The sequence below is a fragment of the Dermochelys coriacea genome, chromosome 19, assembly GCF_009764565.3.
Source record: "Dermochelys coriacea isolate rDerCor1 chromosome 19, rDerCor1.pri.v4, whole genome shotgun sequence".
Classification (NCBI taxonomy): Eukaryota; Metazoa; Chordata; order Testudines; family Dermochelyidae; genus Dermochelys; species Dermochelys coriacea.
The window spans coordinates 12251079-12265829 of NC_050086.2; the positions used below are offsets into that span (position 1 = coordinate 12251079).

Here is a 14751-nt window from a genome sequence, read left to right on the forward strand (position 1 = left end):
TTGTATCCGTGCAGGGTTCTGACGGTAAGAGCTGGGCAGGCAGCTGTGAGGAACTGCGGCACGGACCCTCCACCTGCCCTGGGCGGGGGACCTGGGGGGCAGAGACAGGGGCCAGGGGCTGCTTGGGCCCCTTGCCCAGGGCAGGTGGAGGGTCCACCACAGCTCCCCACACCTGCCCACCTGGCTCTCACCATGGCCGGGATGCAGTTCCAAGCCGCCCCTCCCAGGCTGGAGCCAGGCTGGGGAGAGCCGTGCTGTGGGGAGCTTGGATCCCTCCACCCTCCCTGGTTGGGGAGTCTGGGGGTTAGGGATACTGGACAGGGGCTGCTCAGGCCTCCTGCCCAGGGCAGGTGAAGGTCTGCCATGGCTCCCCACCTGGCTCTTACCATGGCCAGGCTGTGACTCCGAACCGCTCCCCGCCCCCCCGACAGAGCCGGGTTGGGGAATGCCACACTGGCAGCTGTGGGGAGCCTGGGTCCCTCCACCTGCCCTGGGTGAGGGGCCTGAGCAGCCCCTGGGTAGCTCCACACGTCAATCCCTCTCCATCCCCAGCCAGGCTACCATGGAGCCCAGGGGAGCCGTGGGGAGCAGCAGCGGACCCTCCACCTGCCTGTGGTGCGGGGGTGGGGACGCTGAGAGCTGCCCCCGGCCATGTCCCTGCCCCCCAGGCTCCCCGCTCGGCTGACGGTAGGTGGAGGGTCTGTGACTCCCCACAGGCTTTCCAAAGCTGCCCACGCACTCTCCCTGACCAGGCTCCAGCAGCTTCAGCCCAGCCATGGTAAGTAAAGCCCTGCAAATCCACAGCTATCTGCAGATGTCCACATCCGCGGATATCCACAGACAGTTTTTGCAGATCATAGATCAGATGTGGATACCCATTTTTGTATCTGCGCAGGGCTCGACAGAGAAGAGCTACAAGAATGATTAAAGAATGGGAAAACCTGCCTTCTAGCGATAGACTCAACGAACTCAGTCTATTTAACTTAACAAAGAGACGGTTAAGGGATGGCTTGATCACAGTCTATAAGCATCTACATAGGGAACAAATATTTTATAATGGGCTCTTCAGTCTAGTGGACAAAGGTATAACACATCCAATGGCTGAAAGTTGAAGTTAGACAAATTCAAACTGGATGAAACTCATCTATTTCTAACAGTGAGAGTACTAACAATTAGAACAATTTTCCAAGGGTCGAGGTGGATTCTCCATTGCTGACCATTTTTAAATCAAGATGGGATATTTTTCTAAAAGATCTGCTAGAGGAATTACTTTGGGGAGGTTCCCTAGCCTGCATTATACAGGAGGTCAGACTAGAGGATCATACTGGTCCCTTCTGGGCTTGGAATCTGCTCCTTCCTCCAGGCCATGGTGACTCTAGGGGTTCTCAGGACAAATTTTTTGGTGGTCTCAGAGTGCGGCCACCAACAATTGCTGGTGGCTGCTCTCACATGTTCAGCTAAAATACTTACTTAGCTTTAGGAAAAACAAATAAATAGGCACATAGACATGTTCAAATCATTGTAATTTATTTATTGTTAGCTAGTAAGTAAGTCTGTGTGAAAAGTGATATTAACAAACATACCAGTATCACTTTTCACTGCAGACTTACTCAGCCCCGGCAAGCCTGGGGGGAAATTAAGCCCTGGATAGGGGGCCAGGGGAGGCCGGGGGTGGTCAGAGCCCAAAGCCCCGCACCCCACCCCACCCCAGGGCTAAAGCCCAAAACCTGAGCCCCACCACCCCTGGGAAGGTGGGGAACTCACCAGCTGCCTACTCCTTCAGCATTGTGCCCCAGGTGTCTCCAGAGGGGAACAGGGCCCAACCCCTGCTGGGGGTTGCATCCAGGAGCAACAGGAAGGGAGAGAGGCTGGGGCCCTTACTTTGCCCCTGATCCCAATCACTGCCCAGGCAGCTGTAGCCGCAAGAAAAGCCCTTGATGGCTGCATGAGGCCACGGTGGCCGCATCTGAGAAACACATAATGCCCACATGTAAATGTTGTTATAGATGCGCCCCCATCCCACCCTGGATTTCTGTTCCCTTCATGTTTGGGGACTTCTAGATGGAAGGGGGGCGTCCCACTCTTCTAGAGAGAGTGGTTTCAGTTGTGAAGTTTGGGTCCGGATCCTGGATTCAGTTGTGAAGTTTGGGTCCGGATCCTGGATTCTGATCCTCTCCCAAAGCGGGGGGCGGGGGGGGGGGAGGGGGGAGAGATCGGCTCCGGGAGGGGGCTCCCCTCATTTCAAACCCCGGCCCTGCTGGGCTGCTCTGGTGCAGGGCGTCTCAACCTTTCCCGGCCACTATCCCCCTTTCCGGACTCGGAAGCCTGAGTCCACCCCAAACCTGTCCTGCAGCCCCCAGGGGTGAGAAACGCCGACCTCGGAGACAAGAGCCCCCTGGGCGTCCCTGGCTGAGACCCCCGCTCTAGGGTGCGGGTAGCTCTGGTGCGGGTAGACCCCCCGCTTCACATTATAACTCAGCCGTACAGATCCCTCGCCCACCGCTCCGGATTCGCGCCCGCCTCCCATTCCCCGCGTCCCGCCCCGGCCCCCGGCCCCGGCCCCGGCCCCGGCCCGCTGCCATAATAGGGCAGCCGGCCGGGCAGAGCCGTGGGACCCGCTCTCTGCCCGCCCGCTGAGTGGCAGCGGGGAGAGGCCAGTGGCCGGGGCCGGGCCGGCGTCTGCCGCCAATAGCTGGGGAGGGGCGGGGAGACTCCCGCGCCGGGGATGCAGCGGCGGCGGGGTCGGGGTCGGGGTCGCGCCGGGCCGGGCCGGGCTGCTGCGGCTGCGATGCGCTCCGGGCTGCGGGCGCCTCTGCTACTCCAGCTGTTCCAGCTGCTGCACGTCTCGCCGGCCGGCGCCCGGAGCGGTAAGGCCCCGCGACGGGAGTTCCCGGCGGCCGAGGGAAAGTTTGCGGGGTGGGGCGAGGGGCCGGAGGAAGCGACCCCCCGCCCGGGGCAGCTGGGTCCGGGCTGTGCCCGGCCAGGTCGGTGGGGAGGGGCGCGGATCGCAGGGGGGAGAGCCCAGCTCCCCGGATCGGACCCATCGCCGCGGGAAATGCACTGGGGCTTCCTGCACAGAATATCCCTGCAGCTGCCTCCGCCGAGCTGCCTCTGCTCCCTGGGCTCCGTGTGGCATAACAGAAGGATCATGTGCATGCCATTGCCTCTTTTAAAGCGCCTGTAGGAATCAAATGTGTGGCCAGTCTACACCGGTCCACACTGTTCTGTCAAAGGCAGGTAGGCTGACTGGCGGCTGCCGACAGCTGAGCGTCCCCGTGGGTGCTGAGCACCCCCTGTTTTCCCCCCAGGGGTGCTCCAGCCTTGGAGCCCCCACGGTGTTGGCGTCTCTGACATAGAGCGTGCTTTTGCCAGGAGAATCGCCACAGTCTTTGGCGCGGCCGGTCTCCTTGTAACTGCACTGTTTGGAAATGGAATGGCTAACAACAACCAGAAACTTGTGAAATTCAGTGGATCGTAATTGGGGTATATGGAGTAGGAGATCAGAATACCCATCTCTGGCTTTTGCATGATTGTTCCTCCAAAACTCTCCCGTTGGCTTCAACGCAGGTGACCAGACAGCACATGTGAAAAATCGGGGCAAGGGGTGGGGGGTAATAGGAGCCTATATAAGAAAAAGACCCAAAAATCGGGACTGTCCCTATAAAATCGGGACATCTGGTCACACTACTTCAACGGGAGTTTTGGCAACTCAGGCTGAAGTCCATAGTGTGCATCTTGCTGCCCATTTTCATGCACATGTAGGACTTGACTGTCTGGCTGCTTATACACTGGGTGCATATTAATGCTTCTTCCTCAGTCTACATTGATTGGTTTTTAAGATGTGGATATTTCCAGAGGTTCCTTAGTATGTTGTATGAATGAAAAGCTATAGACGGGCACATAAGAATGAAACATGAAACAATATGTATAGCCCATAGTGATTAAATTGTATGGCAGAAGCTGGCCAGATTCAGGCTAGGTCTACACTTGAAACATACCAGCCTAGCTCTATCAGTCAGGGGTGTGAAAAAACCACCACCCCTAGCCACCATAGCTATGCTGACAAAGTGCCCAGTGCAGACACAGGTATGCCGATTTGGCATAGCGATTGTTGTTCAGGGTGGCAGTGTTCCTATATCAAAAGAAAAATTCCTTCTGTCAGTGCATGCTTTGTCTACACTGGGGTGTATCCCGGCACAGCTCTGCAGTGTAGACATAGCTTAAGTGTCACATGGCCCCTTCGGATGGGATCAACCTTCAAAGCCCAGGTACCAGGCCTCACCGTCTTCTCATTCAGCCACCTCCTAAAACCTCACTTCTCCTGAGACTGCCCAAAAGAATCAGCACCCACAAGGGGAGAAAACCTCAAAGTGAACACCCTCCCTGGATCTCCCAGCATGTCCTGTCTCCTTGGGGGTTGTCTCTTGGATAGCACATTCCTTGAGGCAGGGACCATCTCAGCTTTGTGCCTTGTACAGCCCGAGCACATTGTCAAAGCTTCATTCAACACAAGACGTGGCTGTAAAGTGTTTTGAGAGCTGCAAGTAGGAGGAGTAGAGAGTAAATGCCATCTGTAAGTCTGCCAGGTGACCCTTCCCTGAAAGGTGAACAAGTGTAATCCACTGGTGAGTGGGTTGTAGAGCCCCTCTGTGCCGACCCACTGAGGAGACGAGTCTGTTACGGCTACTTTAGCTCAGTGTGTGTGTTCACTGCTCCCGGTTCAATCCCCAGTGTGTTGGCCAACGTGGCGGCTGTTGCATAAGCCCCTTTCTGTTTCCCTTAGCACCCACGGACTGATCTTGTGAGCAGCTGTTCCTCACTTGTGGGCCTGATCCTGTGATGTGTGAGTGCTTCCCAACTCACACTAAGTCTTTGGGGGGTGCTGAGCACCTTTCAGGATCGATCCTCATGTGAATAAGGACCACTGTCATGGGTAAGGGTTTTCAGGATCTGGCCTGGCACTGATAGGCATGGGTACCCATCTGCTCCAGTCAGTGGCTAAGAGCCTGATCCAAAGCTCATAGAAATAAGCAGGAGGCTTTCCATTGGCATGGATCAGGCCCTACATTCCCTTTGACTTCAATGGAAACAGGAAGGAGGCCCATGGTTACATAGAAAGGAGCTGCATAAAAGGGCTGTATGGCTTCTTTTTTTCTGCGGGAAGGGAACTGATTTAGCTTAGCTGAATAATAAGAAAATTCATGAGACTTAGCATTTATATAATCCGATAATTAAACCACAACAACTGTAAATTACACCAGTCCAAATCTAAAGTCAGGAGCTGTCATGATGTTACTATAAGAAGCCAGTGGGGAAACTGGGAAAGAAGCTGGATGGAATGGTGGGAAAACACAAGTGTGAAGCAAATGTGTAAGGGAGAAATGAATGAATTAGCTAGAAATGTGTTTTTTCTGCCCCCTCCAATGGACAGATGCAATGATCTCTTCCCCCCTACCCCAATCTCTTACCCTTCCAAGTGAAACCTCGTCAATAACAAGTAGTGACATCTTCTCCCCACATATCCTACACGCACTGTGGCTGCTCGGTGATGTTATCTGCTCTTTAAGACTGGACATCCCACATTATAGTGATCACGTTGCACATTAATACCTTGTAGTAAAATGATATCATCTCTGACCCCAGGGCCTTGGGGAAGCAAGATGTGGATCTTGCAGTCTTTGCTATGGATCCATGACTGTGGGCCGGTAGTCTCATGAGGCCCGATTCTGAATTCAGCGCTAAGAGGATATATACAGCTTATGGTTAACAGCTGGACAAATCTTAAAGGTTTCTGTTCGCAGCGATTCGTACAAATCCTTTTCCCCCTGTTTGCATCAGTTCACATAGGCTTTATGTGATTCATGTTTGGGAGTTGAATGAGCCCAAAAATACTTACAGTGAAATTCATCTGGTAACTGTGTGAAGCGAGTGAATTTTATGTGATTTCACCCCTACAACCATGCTGATAACACTTTGCACTTTATAGTATTTCTCATTCATAGATATGAAAGCCCTTCACATAAATGGGTATCATCACCTCATTTTGCAGAGGGAGAAAGTTAGAAAAGGATGGTGACTTACCCAAGGTTGCACAGAGAATCAGTGGCACAGCTGGGATTAGAACCCAGGTCTCCTCACTCTTTGTGCTGTGATCAGTTCAAAAGACCAGAGCTTGGTCTCCCATGATCATAAAAATGTTTGCAAATTTCATTTAGCCTGGTTGAAGTTTTATATGAAACACATGAGCCAAGCAGGAGATTCCGGTTGCCCATGGTAGCTCTATGCATGGATTAAGGGTAGAGATGGGCGAATAATAGATTTTTCAGTTCACCATCAATTCAAAAAGATCGAGGGGGGGGGGCAGGAAATTAGTTTTGAGGCAAACCAAAATTTTTCAAAACTTCTGTTCAGCTGAAAAGTCAAAAAAAAAACCTCATTTGGGGTCAAATGACACATTCAGTTTAGATGCAGAGCATTTTAAAACAGTGTTGAGGGTTTTAAAAATAAAATTAAAGGACATTTTTAAACAAAAACTCATGTCAAACCAAAAAATGGAAAAGTTTAGAAAAATGTTAAAACGAAGTTTCAATTCTGGGGGTATTCCCCCCCAAAAGAACAATTTGGTGAATTTAACATAAAGTTGCAAAATTGTTCAGGGTCTCCAAATCTGCTTTTTTTGTTGTTGTTTTTGGCCAAAAACAGTTTGCCCAGCTCGAGTTAAGAGTACTCCTATAGTCCTCTGAATAGGATCAGATTAAGGGAATGGGCATTTTCTCTTGCAGATTTCCATGTAAATTGCATTTGGTTTTCTTTTTTAAAGCTGTAAGCTGATTTCAGAGTTGAATATTTGTGGCACTAAGTGGTTCCTAGAAAGGAAACCTTTGGAAGTAAATAAATTAGACATTAATCCCTGTTGTACACATACATACACACACAGAGGCAATAGACATCTAGCATTGGCCTAACAGAATGCAAGTGCTGCCTGGGTTTAATGCTGTAGCTTGGAACCAAGGGGAAGGGAGATGCAGTGCTGTGTTTTGTCTTTCCTGCATCCTGTAGCAAATATCCTGGCAGGAATCTGCTGAACATGATGAAAGTGGTTTCCTGCTGAATGTACCCAGGAAGGTGCAAGTGTGCTGGAAAAGCAAAAAGTTCAATCAGAGTTTTTTACAGATCAGGAAAAAATAACCCCCAAACCGTGGGAATCGGGATTCTGCAGAAACTGGAAAAAAGAAAAGGACGACCTGTGGCACCTTAGAGACTAATTAGTCTTTAAGGTGCCACAGGTCCTCCTTATTTTTTTGTGGATACAGACTAACACGGATGCTAAACTGGGAATTCCACCGGCTTCCTCCATAGCTCCACAGCATTTGCAATTTGGGAAGGTATGAGACGGGATCATCATGGGTGTTGCAGGCAGGTCCAGCAGGTGGGAAGTTGGGGGTGCACATGTTCCTTATGAAAAGGCGGGCTTGCAGGAAGGTTTGACAGGAGCTGGGAGGGTTGGATCCCTTGTCTGAATCCTTGGGAGGAAGCCCCTATGGAAGGGGGAAAGGATGAAGGTGACTGGATGCTTTGAAAGACAATTGCTCCTTTCATTTGTTGGATAACAGCCAATGGACTCTTTCCACTGGCCTGCTCCCTTGCAAACCCCACCAAGCTGATCAAGGACATTTGCATTCCAGAGGCAGCAGGTAAATGGGTGACTAGGGCAGGTGAGAGAAGCAGGAAATGATTAAGCTCTGGTCACCAGCGATACAAAGAGCCTTTCCCGCAAACCCCCTCTTTGTGGGGAGAAGAATGTTTGTGTTACAGCAGGAAACAAGGAGCCGAGGTACCTGCACAATAAGACACAGGGATATACTCCCCCGCCAAGGCTGCAAGTCCCCAACCTACCCCACCAATATCCATTTATCCCTACCTTGTAGACATAAGAGGAGAGTTCAGTCTCCAGGGCCCATTTGGACTGTGGTCTCTCTGCTCTACAACATGGTCGAGTCAGTGGCCGTGAGTTTGTGTGATGCGGACACTCACTCTCTGAGAATTGGGTTGGGACCCACCAAACTCATGTCAGAGATGAGCTCTCGTGAAAGCTTTCACTGCTGGCTAACAGTGGCTGCATCTGAACTGGTGTCTTCTAGGGGAACAGTAATGGCTTAGGAGCCTGTCTCCTGGGCCATCTAGTCCGTGGGAATTCAGATACCACAGAGCCCGGGCCATGGTGGGGATGCTGGCGCTGCTCAAGGGGCCCGAGCTCCTGGACAGGAAGCAGCGCAGCGAGTGGGTGCTGAACTGCCAGCCCCAGCCACTGGTCCTGAGTGCGCTGTGCCCCCCGGGCTGCCCAATCTGGACACCATGGGCCAGGCGCCACCGGTGAGTAGAGCCTTGCACGGTTGTATCTGCATCTGATCCACTATCCGCAAAAATGGTCCGCGGATATGCAGGGCTCTACCCGGTGTGCTAGGAACTGTACATACACATGGAGAGACGCAGCCCCTGTGTCAAAGAGTTCACGGTCTAAACAGACAAGAGAGACAAAGAGTGTGACAAAAAACAGAGGGATAGGAAGATGAAGAGACTTGCCCGAGGTCACTGAGCAGATCGGCAGTAGAACCAGGAACAGAAAGCTGGTCTCCCACCTCCCACTTTAGGGTTCTACTCACTAGACTGTGCTATTGAAAGGGAAGGGGCATGAACACAGTGGAACTAACCAGCTGTTCAGAAGGGGAAGGACTATTCGCAATTGCTGCTCAGCAGCAGTCTCCCCGCTCCAGTTACAACAGGCCCGGAGCCTCAAGGAGAGTGGGGTGTAATTAATCAGCAGGGCTCCCCAGGCACCAAGTGTTAAATGCCTTATTAGTTTTCACTTTTCAATTATCAGACACCCGATAGCATCTTCATATGCAGCAGAGTCCTGAAATTAAATTCCTGGCCGCAAGTGTGGTGCTCGGCTTATCTCTGGCATTTGTGCTTGGCATGTGCGTTAGGGAGGGTTTGGATGTTTTTACAGAGGGCTTCATTTCCCAGGCCAATCTTGTCTTGGCCCTCTCTCCCCATCTTCCTCTGAGCTGCAGCAGTAGGATCTTCGGGGGCGTGGGGAGGGAGGGGTGATGCCAGCTCTTCTAACCATTAGCTCTATCCCCCGTCCCACCACTGCTCTTCCACAAGCAACCCTGTGCCTCTGCAGCCAAGGGAGAAACTCCCCCGGACTAGGAACTGCCTACTCTACTGCCTGAACATGGGCAGCAAAGGGGAAGCTGGATCCCTTGCTTAAGGCCAGGTGCAGGAGCTAGGACTCCGGGGTTCTATTTCTAACTCCACCACTGACTTGCTCTAGGACACGGAGCTGCAGGCCTCAAAGCTGCAGTACATAGGGTGTCCCTGGTATCTGCGGAGGGCCTGGTTTTAAAGGGATGAAAAAGGAAGTGTAAAGTTGCTTCCCCTTGGCCTGTCTCTGGTCTTCTGTTGAAGTTCAGCCTCTGACAGCCAGGTCCTCTCCAACACCGGTGAATCCCCATTAGCCTGTTCTGACTTCTCAAAGCCAGTGGCTGGGCAACCACCACAAACTGGACATCTCTTGCCACCATTCCTTTGCTGTCCCTCCCCCCACTCCATTCTCTTTATTGGATATAAATACCTTCCAGGCATTTTGCTCTGGAACAAAAATGCTTCCTGCCGTGGGAGTTGGAAGGCAGCAGATAACACAGTCACAGCGGCGCATGGCCAGAATCTACGGCGTGCTTTGGATGTACTTTGGCATCACGCTAGCCAAGCAGATTATCCTCTCCCACTCCCTGAGTCTTGATTAAACTCTCATCCTATGACATTAATCCCATTCATCTGCATCTTCAATCTGTGCAGCAGGTCAGCAATTCCTGTAAGTACCATTCTCCCCGTCAGGAGAAAATGACATTGATTTTTTTTCTAGTTAACTCAAAAAGAAATTGATGGGGTGACCTGACAGCTGAGGTTGGGAACGGACCAGGGAAACTTTCCCCTCTAGGGCACTGGGTCTGATTCAGCCTAGTTACAGTTATAACTAAACTTATAAATTTATAACTAAAAGAAAAGGAGTACTTGTGGCACCTTAGAGAAAAACAAATTTATTTGAGCATAAGCTTTCGTGAGCTACAGCTCACTTCATCGGATGCATTTATAACTGTAACTCCCTGGTAACATCTCCACCCCCTAAATAAAGGTGTAATGGAGGTCACCCCCCTTGCTCTGTTGGAATTGTTAACCCCATTCCCTCCCCAAATCTCTGGCTTCTGTTAAGCCCTCCTTGCTAGAGAGGACTTTCCCATACAAATATCAGGCGGATGGTGGGACTGTTACCACACCTCCTGCTTTTCCCCCTTATCTAGAAATCTATTTTTAAGCACCACAAATTTGCCTACTGCTGAAGAGCAAATTCTGTGCCACCAAATTGGCTAAGAGTGCACCAAATGGCAGACGGGAAGAGCCTGGCTGGCCGCCACTTTGGACCATGTGCTAATCGTTGATGTTTGATCAGCATGGGTTTAGAATGCTGCTCAATCAGAATGCAATCATCACTTATCCCCTCTCAGGACAGGAGTTGCTGGTAACGCGGTGTGCAATGCAGAGTGGAATCAGGCCCAGTGCTTGAGATTTGCAAAGCCCGTGAGGGGATTCAGCGACCGCACTTACTGGCAAATGGGGGTCATGTGGGGACATCCCACCATCGGCTTTGAAAAGCTCAACCAATGTTTCTCTTGGGGATGCGTCAAAGTTCAGGGCCACTGCACCTGTATTCCCCCTCTGTGGTCCAACAAAGACACCTACTCTAGGCTCCTGGCACTCCAGCCTTCACCCTTTTGGGCGGAGACCCACATCTCTCCCTCCGGACTGGGATATTTCCAGGCTGCATAGTTCTCTGCCTGCACTGTGATATCCCCAGCAAGTCAGACTGCCTAAAAGGCCTGCATCTGCATTCTGCTTTCTCTCCAAAAGCAATGACCAGGTAATTTCCCACAGCTCTAAGTTACCCCACAGCTCTTTCTAAGCAAGCACATTTATTCTTAAGGTAAAAGCATGACAGAGAAAACATATAAAAACAATCAAAGAAACTACACTCATGCTAATAAGCTTACCAGAGGTCACCCCCAACTCCAGCCTCAAGCTCTGGCAGGTGTCAGTACTTCCAACCCTTCCTTAAGGATGGGGGCCCCTCTTGGACAGAAGGATCTGTCCCTTTGTTGCATCAGAAAGAAGGCTTGGCATCAGTTTAAACTTAGGCTGTTCATCCAAAAGTCCTTTCTTTGTCCGTTGGTCTCTGGAGAATCCAGTCTGAACCACTACATGCAGGTCTCTCCAGGTGAGGGTGCCTCCCTAGCAGTGTTAGAACCTGAGTGAAATTATCTAAATTACCCACACTGTACTTCCTCTCCCATGGAATTACAGATAATCCCTAGCCCAATGATTCATCATCTTAATACAGTGAGATCTCCCAAAGATAGTGCTGGAAATTGCCAGATCTGTCTCAGTAGGATTCCCCCATAGTGCCCCTTCACTACAAAACAGGCAAGCTGACATGATCAGCAATGTAGTTTGAGCCAGATCCTCGGGCAGGGTAAATCAGGGCAGCCCTGCAGAAGTCAGTGGAGTTGTGCTGGCTAACACCTGTCAAGGATCTGGCCCAGAATTTTAGAGACACTATATAAATATAGCCAGCAAAGCGCAAGCTCCTGGAGGAGTCTGCCTGGGGATGCTGCCTTCACCCGTGGGTGGGGAGAGAGCATTTTTAACTGGATTCCCCAGTTCCTCACCCCCCTTTCTCTGCATTACGCACACCCCTGGCATCCATTCGGGGCATTTCACAGGCTAAGGGGGGAGATGGGCATTTTGTGGGAGCCCCTTGTTAAAGCGCTGGCAGTGCCTTGCAGGATTGGACGTGGCCAGCAGTGCTTCCCATCTGGCAGCCGCTCGTTCGCAGGCTTCTGTGAAAGGAGATGGTGGTTTGAGCTCAGTGCCTCGTGGGCAGGAGGCCATCTCACACAAACCAGTGTCACTGGCCGCTCTCTGACAGAGAGGGACACAGTGAATCATGGAGGAGGCTGAAGATTGCCTAGCAGTTGCCAGGCCTAGTGACCAGGGGAGGCAGGGGCCTCATCAGCAAGGTGGGGGGAGAGCTTGACCTCTTGAAACAGTCCAGACATTTCCCCTGTTCTGGGGGGAAATCAGGGACTTCACTCAGGCCCTTTGCACCAGCTCCAAATTCACTGTAAACCTCTGCACGCTATTTCCCCGAAGGGAAAACACACCCCTCTACTCCTCTCTCCCTGGGACGGGCAGGTGCAGCCTGCTTCCAGCAGCTGTGGGAATCCACCCCAGGCATCTGAACTTGGAGCTGCGTCCTTGACTCCCCTAGAACTGATGCTAGCCTCCTGGCCTACTATACCAGGGAAATGCTGCACTGATGGAGTTTGGAGAGATCGGGTAGCATCTAAGAGCTGATGTCCAGGTTGAAGCTACACAGGTGGCACCTGGGCTTTCATTAAGGGATTAATCTTGGCTCCACTGAAGTCAGTGGCCAAACTCCCAGTGGAGGTTGCAGGGGGCGGGATTTGACACATGGGGAAATTAAATGTGTCTCTCCAGCTCATCCCACCACAGATCCTGGTTCTTGCCTTGTGCGTCATCCCAGCCTATGCTGTGCCGGTGACTCTGCACCCACTCCAGATCCGCACTGGGGCCTGCCCACGGGAATCAGACTGGTCTGTAGTTTTCAAAAAACAGAGACATGCCTGACCCCATGGGTAGCCTCCAGGCTCCAGAGGGGGTCGGTGGTGGGTGTGATGTCACTGGCAGAGTGCATGGGAGCCAGTGGTCCATGGCTGTGCCTAAATTCGGGCTTGATTCTGCTCTGATTGAACTTGATAGCAAAAGTTTCAATGGAAGTAGGACAGGGCTCATTGTTGGGGCCTGAATGGAGGGAAACTAGATTAGAACTGGGCAGTGAGACTCCAGAGTTGGCCTGCTAGGTGAGCGCTGAGACCTGGGGAGGGTGTGGGGTGTGGGAACTACCACTGCCCTTCCCTAGTAATTAGCAGTTTGGGAGCCTTTCTGAGCTGGCTCATGCTGGGTTTACACCAGTGTAACTCCACTGACTTCAGCAGCATGACTCCTGATTTATCCCACATAGGGTGACCACCTGTGTTGGATGGAAATAAGGGAAAATCACATGAAAAATAAGGGACAACACTTGATTTTAAGGGACATTTTAGGAAAACACCATTTCCTTTAGCATAGCATGGATTTTCCTCTCATTTCTGTACGTTTCCACTGTCCTCTAGTATACAATGCAATTATCATAAGCTCCAGCTTAGTGTTTAAAATGGTCAGGGAACACCATTTAAAATAAGGAACAGATGGTCACCCTCAGACGGATCAATGAAATGAGGGACAGGTGTGTCACCCTAACTCCATGACACTAGAATCAAGCCCTACATCTGCTTGTGAATGCAGCGCGGGCCATGACCCTGTCCAAAACACAGCTGTCCGCTCCTCTTCCTCTGGCCAGCCTCCTTCGCAGCAGGATGGTGTGGCGAGGGCTGCCGGAGGTCACTCCAGACCACGGGAGCTTCCTGCTTTGGCATTCAAGAGCTAAGTGTGTGCTGATGTGTGAAGAATAATAGTTTAGCCTCCCACAAGCGGCTCTTGCGGGAAGGTTTTTCTCAAGCTGTGTGCGCTGCGATCTCATCTCCCTGCGAGAGGCCGAGAAAAGCAAAGGGAACAGCAAGCAAGCAAAGAGACGCCTTCACCGTCTCCGTTTTGTCCTGCTGCCAATAGATGGGGAGGGCTGGTTTTGGACACAGCCGCTTTCATCTGAAATGCAGGCTGCACAATAGCTGACAAGCAAGAGAAGGGACCTAATTGATATTTGGTCACACAGTGGCTCCTCTGTTGAAGGCTTTCCCCCAGCCAGCATGTGCTATAGCAACTCCGGACCATGGGCTGCCAAGGGGGTGGCTGGCAAAAATGGGGGCTTTATGGGGCTGAAAAGCAGGTGTGCTGGCGGGGACAGAAGCCTGGCTCATGAGCTCCCAGCAGCCTCAGAGTTATTGGACATAAACAATGAATCCGTTTGCACTAGGATAACGGAGTCTTTTCTCCTCCTGATCAGAGGCACTTGATTTGTACCCTCCCAAGGAATGGGCTCCATAGACCACACTCAGCCTCCATTGACCAGGACCAGTCTGTGGCTGAAGAAAAGACCCCCCCCCCCCGCCCCCTGATAGAACATCTTGGCAGAACCCTGGTCACCTCCCTCCTTCTTTAAGTTTCGCTTTTAAGGGGCACCGTCAATTTAGCGTAAGCCCAAAATTGTTTATTTAATTGGTTATTTCCTCTTTTTAAAGGGCCACGGGCCTGAGCCAAAGCCCCCTGAAATCAATGGAAAGACTTCCAGTGACTTTGGTTCAGGCCGTGAATCGAAAGCTGTGGGCTTTTCGACATTGTTATTATTTAAACCAAATCAGGTTTTTTCACCCTACCTGGATGGGAAACCAGGTGAGCACAACAGCTTGCTAGCACAGGAGAACTGGAAAGTAAAACTGACCAGGAATGGGAAGTGAAAGTGACCAATCTTTCACTGGGCTGACCTCAATTTGCAAAGATCAAGAGGGAGCCAACTAGCTTTCTCTGATAGTGTTGTTAATGTTCTCCTGTGCCCATCGTATCTCCATCTACCCTGAGCACAGAAAAGCTCTTCTGTGATCAGCGGCTGGTGGC

At 51.4% G+C, this 14751-nt stretch overlaps 1 protein-coding gene across 3 annotated transcripts in view; it reads left to right on the top strand.

Moving 5' to 3' along the window:
* Positions 1-2710: 2710 nt before the first annotated feature.
* LOC119845403 (discoidin, CUB and LCCL domain-containing protein 1-like) overlaps positions 2711-14751 on the top strand; it is a 66126-nt gene continuing 54085 nt past the window's right edge. The window contains exon 1 of one of the 3 annotated variants that reach the window (XM_038377661.2): positions 2711-2867. In XM_038377661.2, coding sequence (XP_038233589.2) covers positions 2726-2867 — 142 coding nt within the window. In that variant the 5' untranslated portion in view covers positions 2711-2725. Of the gene's footprint in view, positions 2868-4788; positions 4934-14751 lie in introns of those variants that run through there. The other 2 variants (XM_043506150.1, XM_043506151.1) reach the window with 2 other exon arrangements.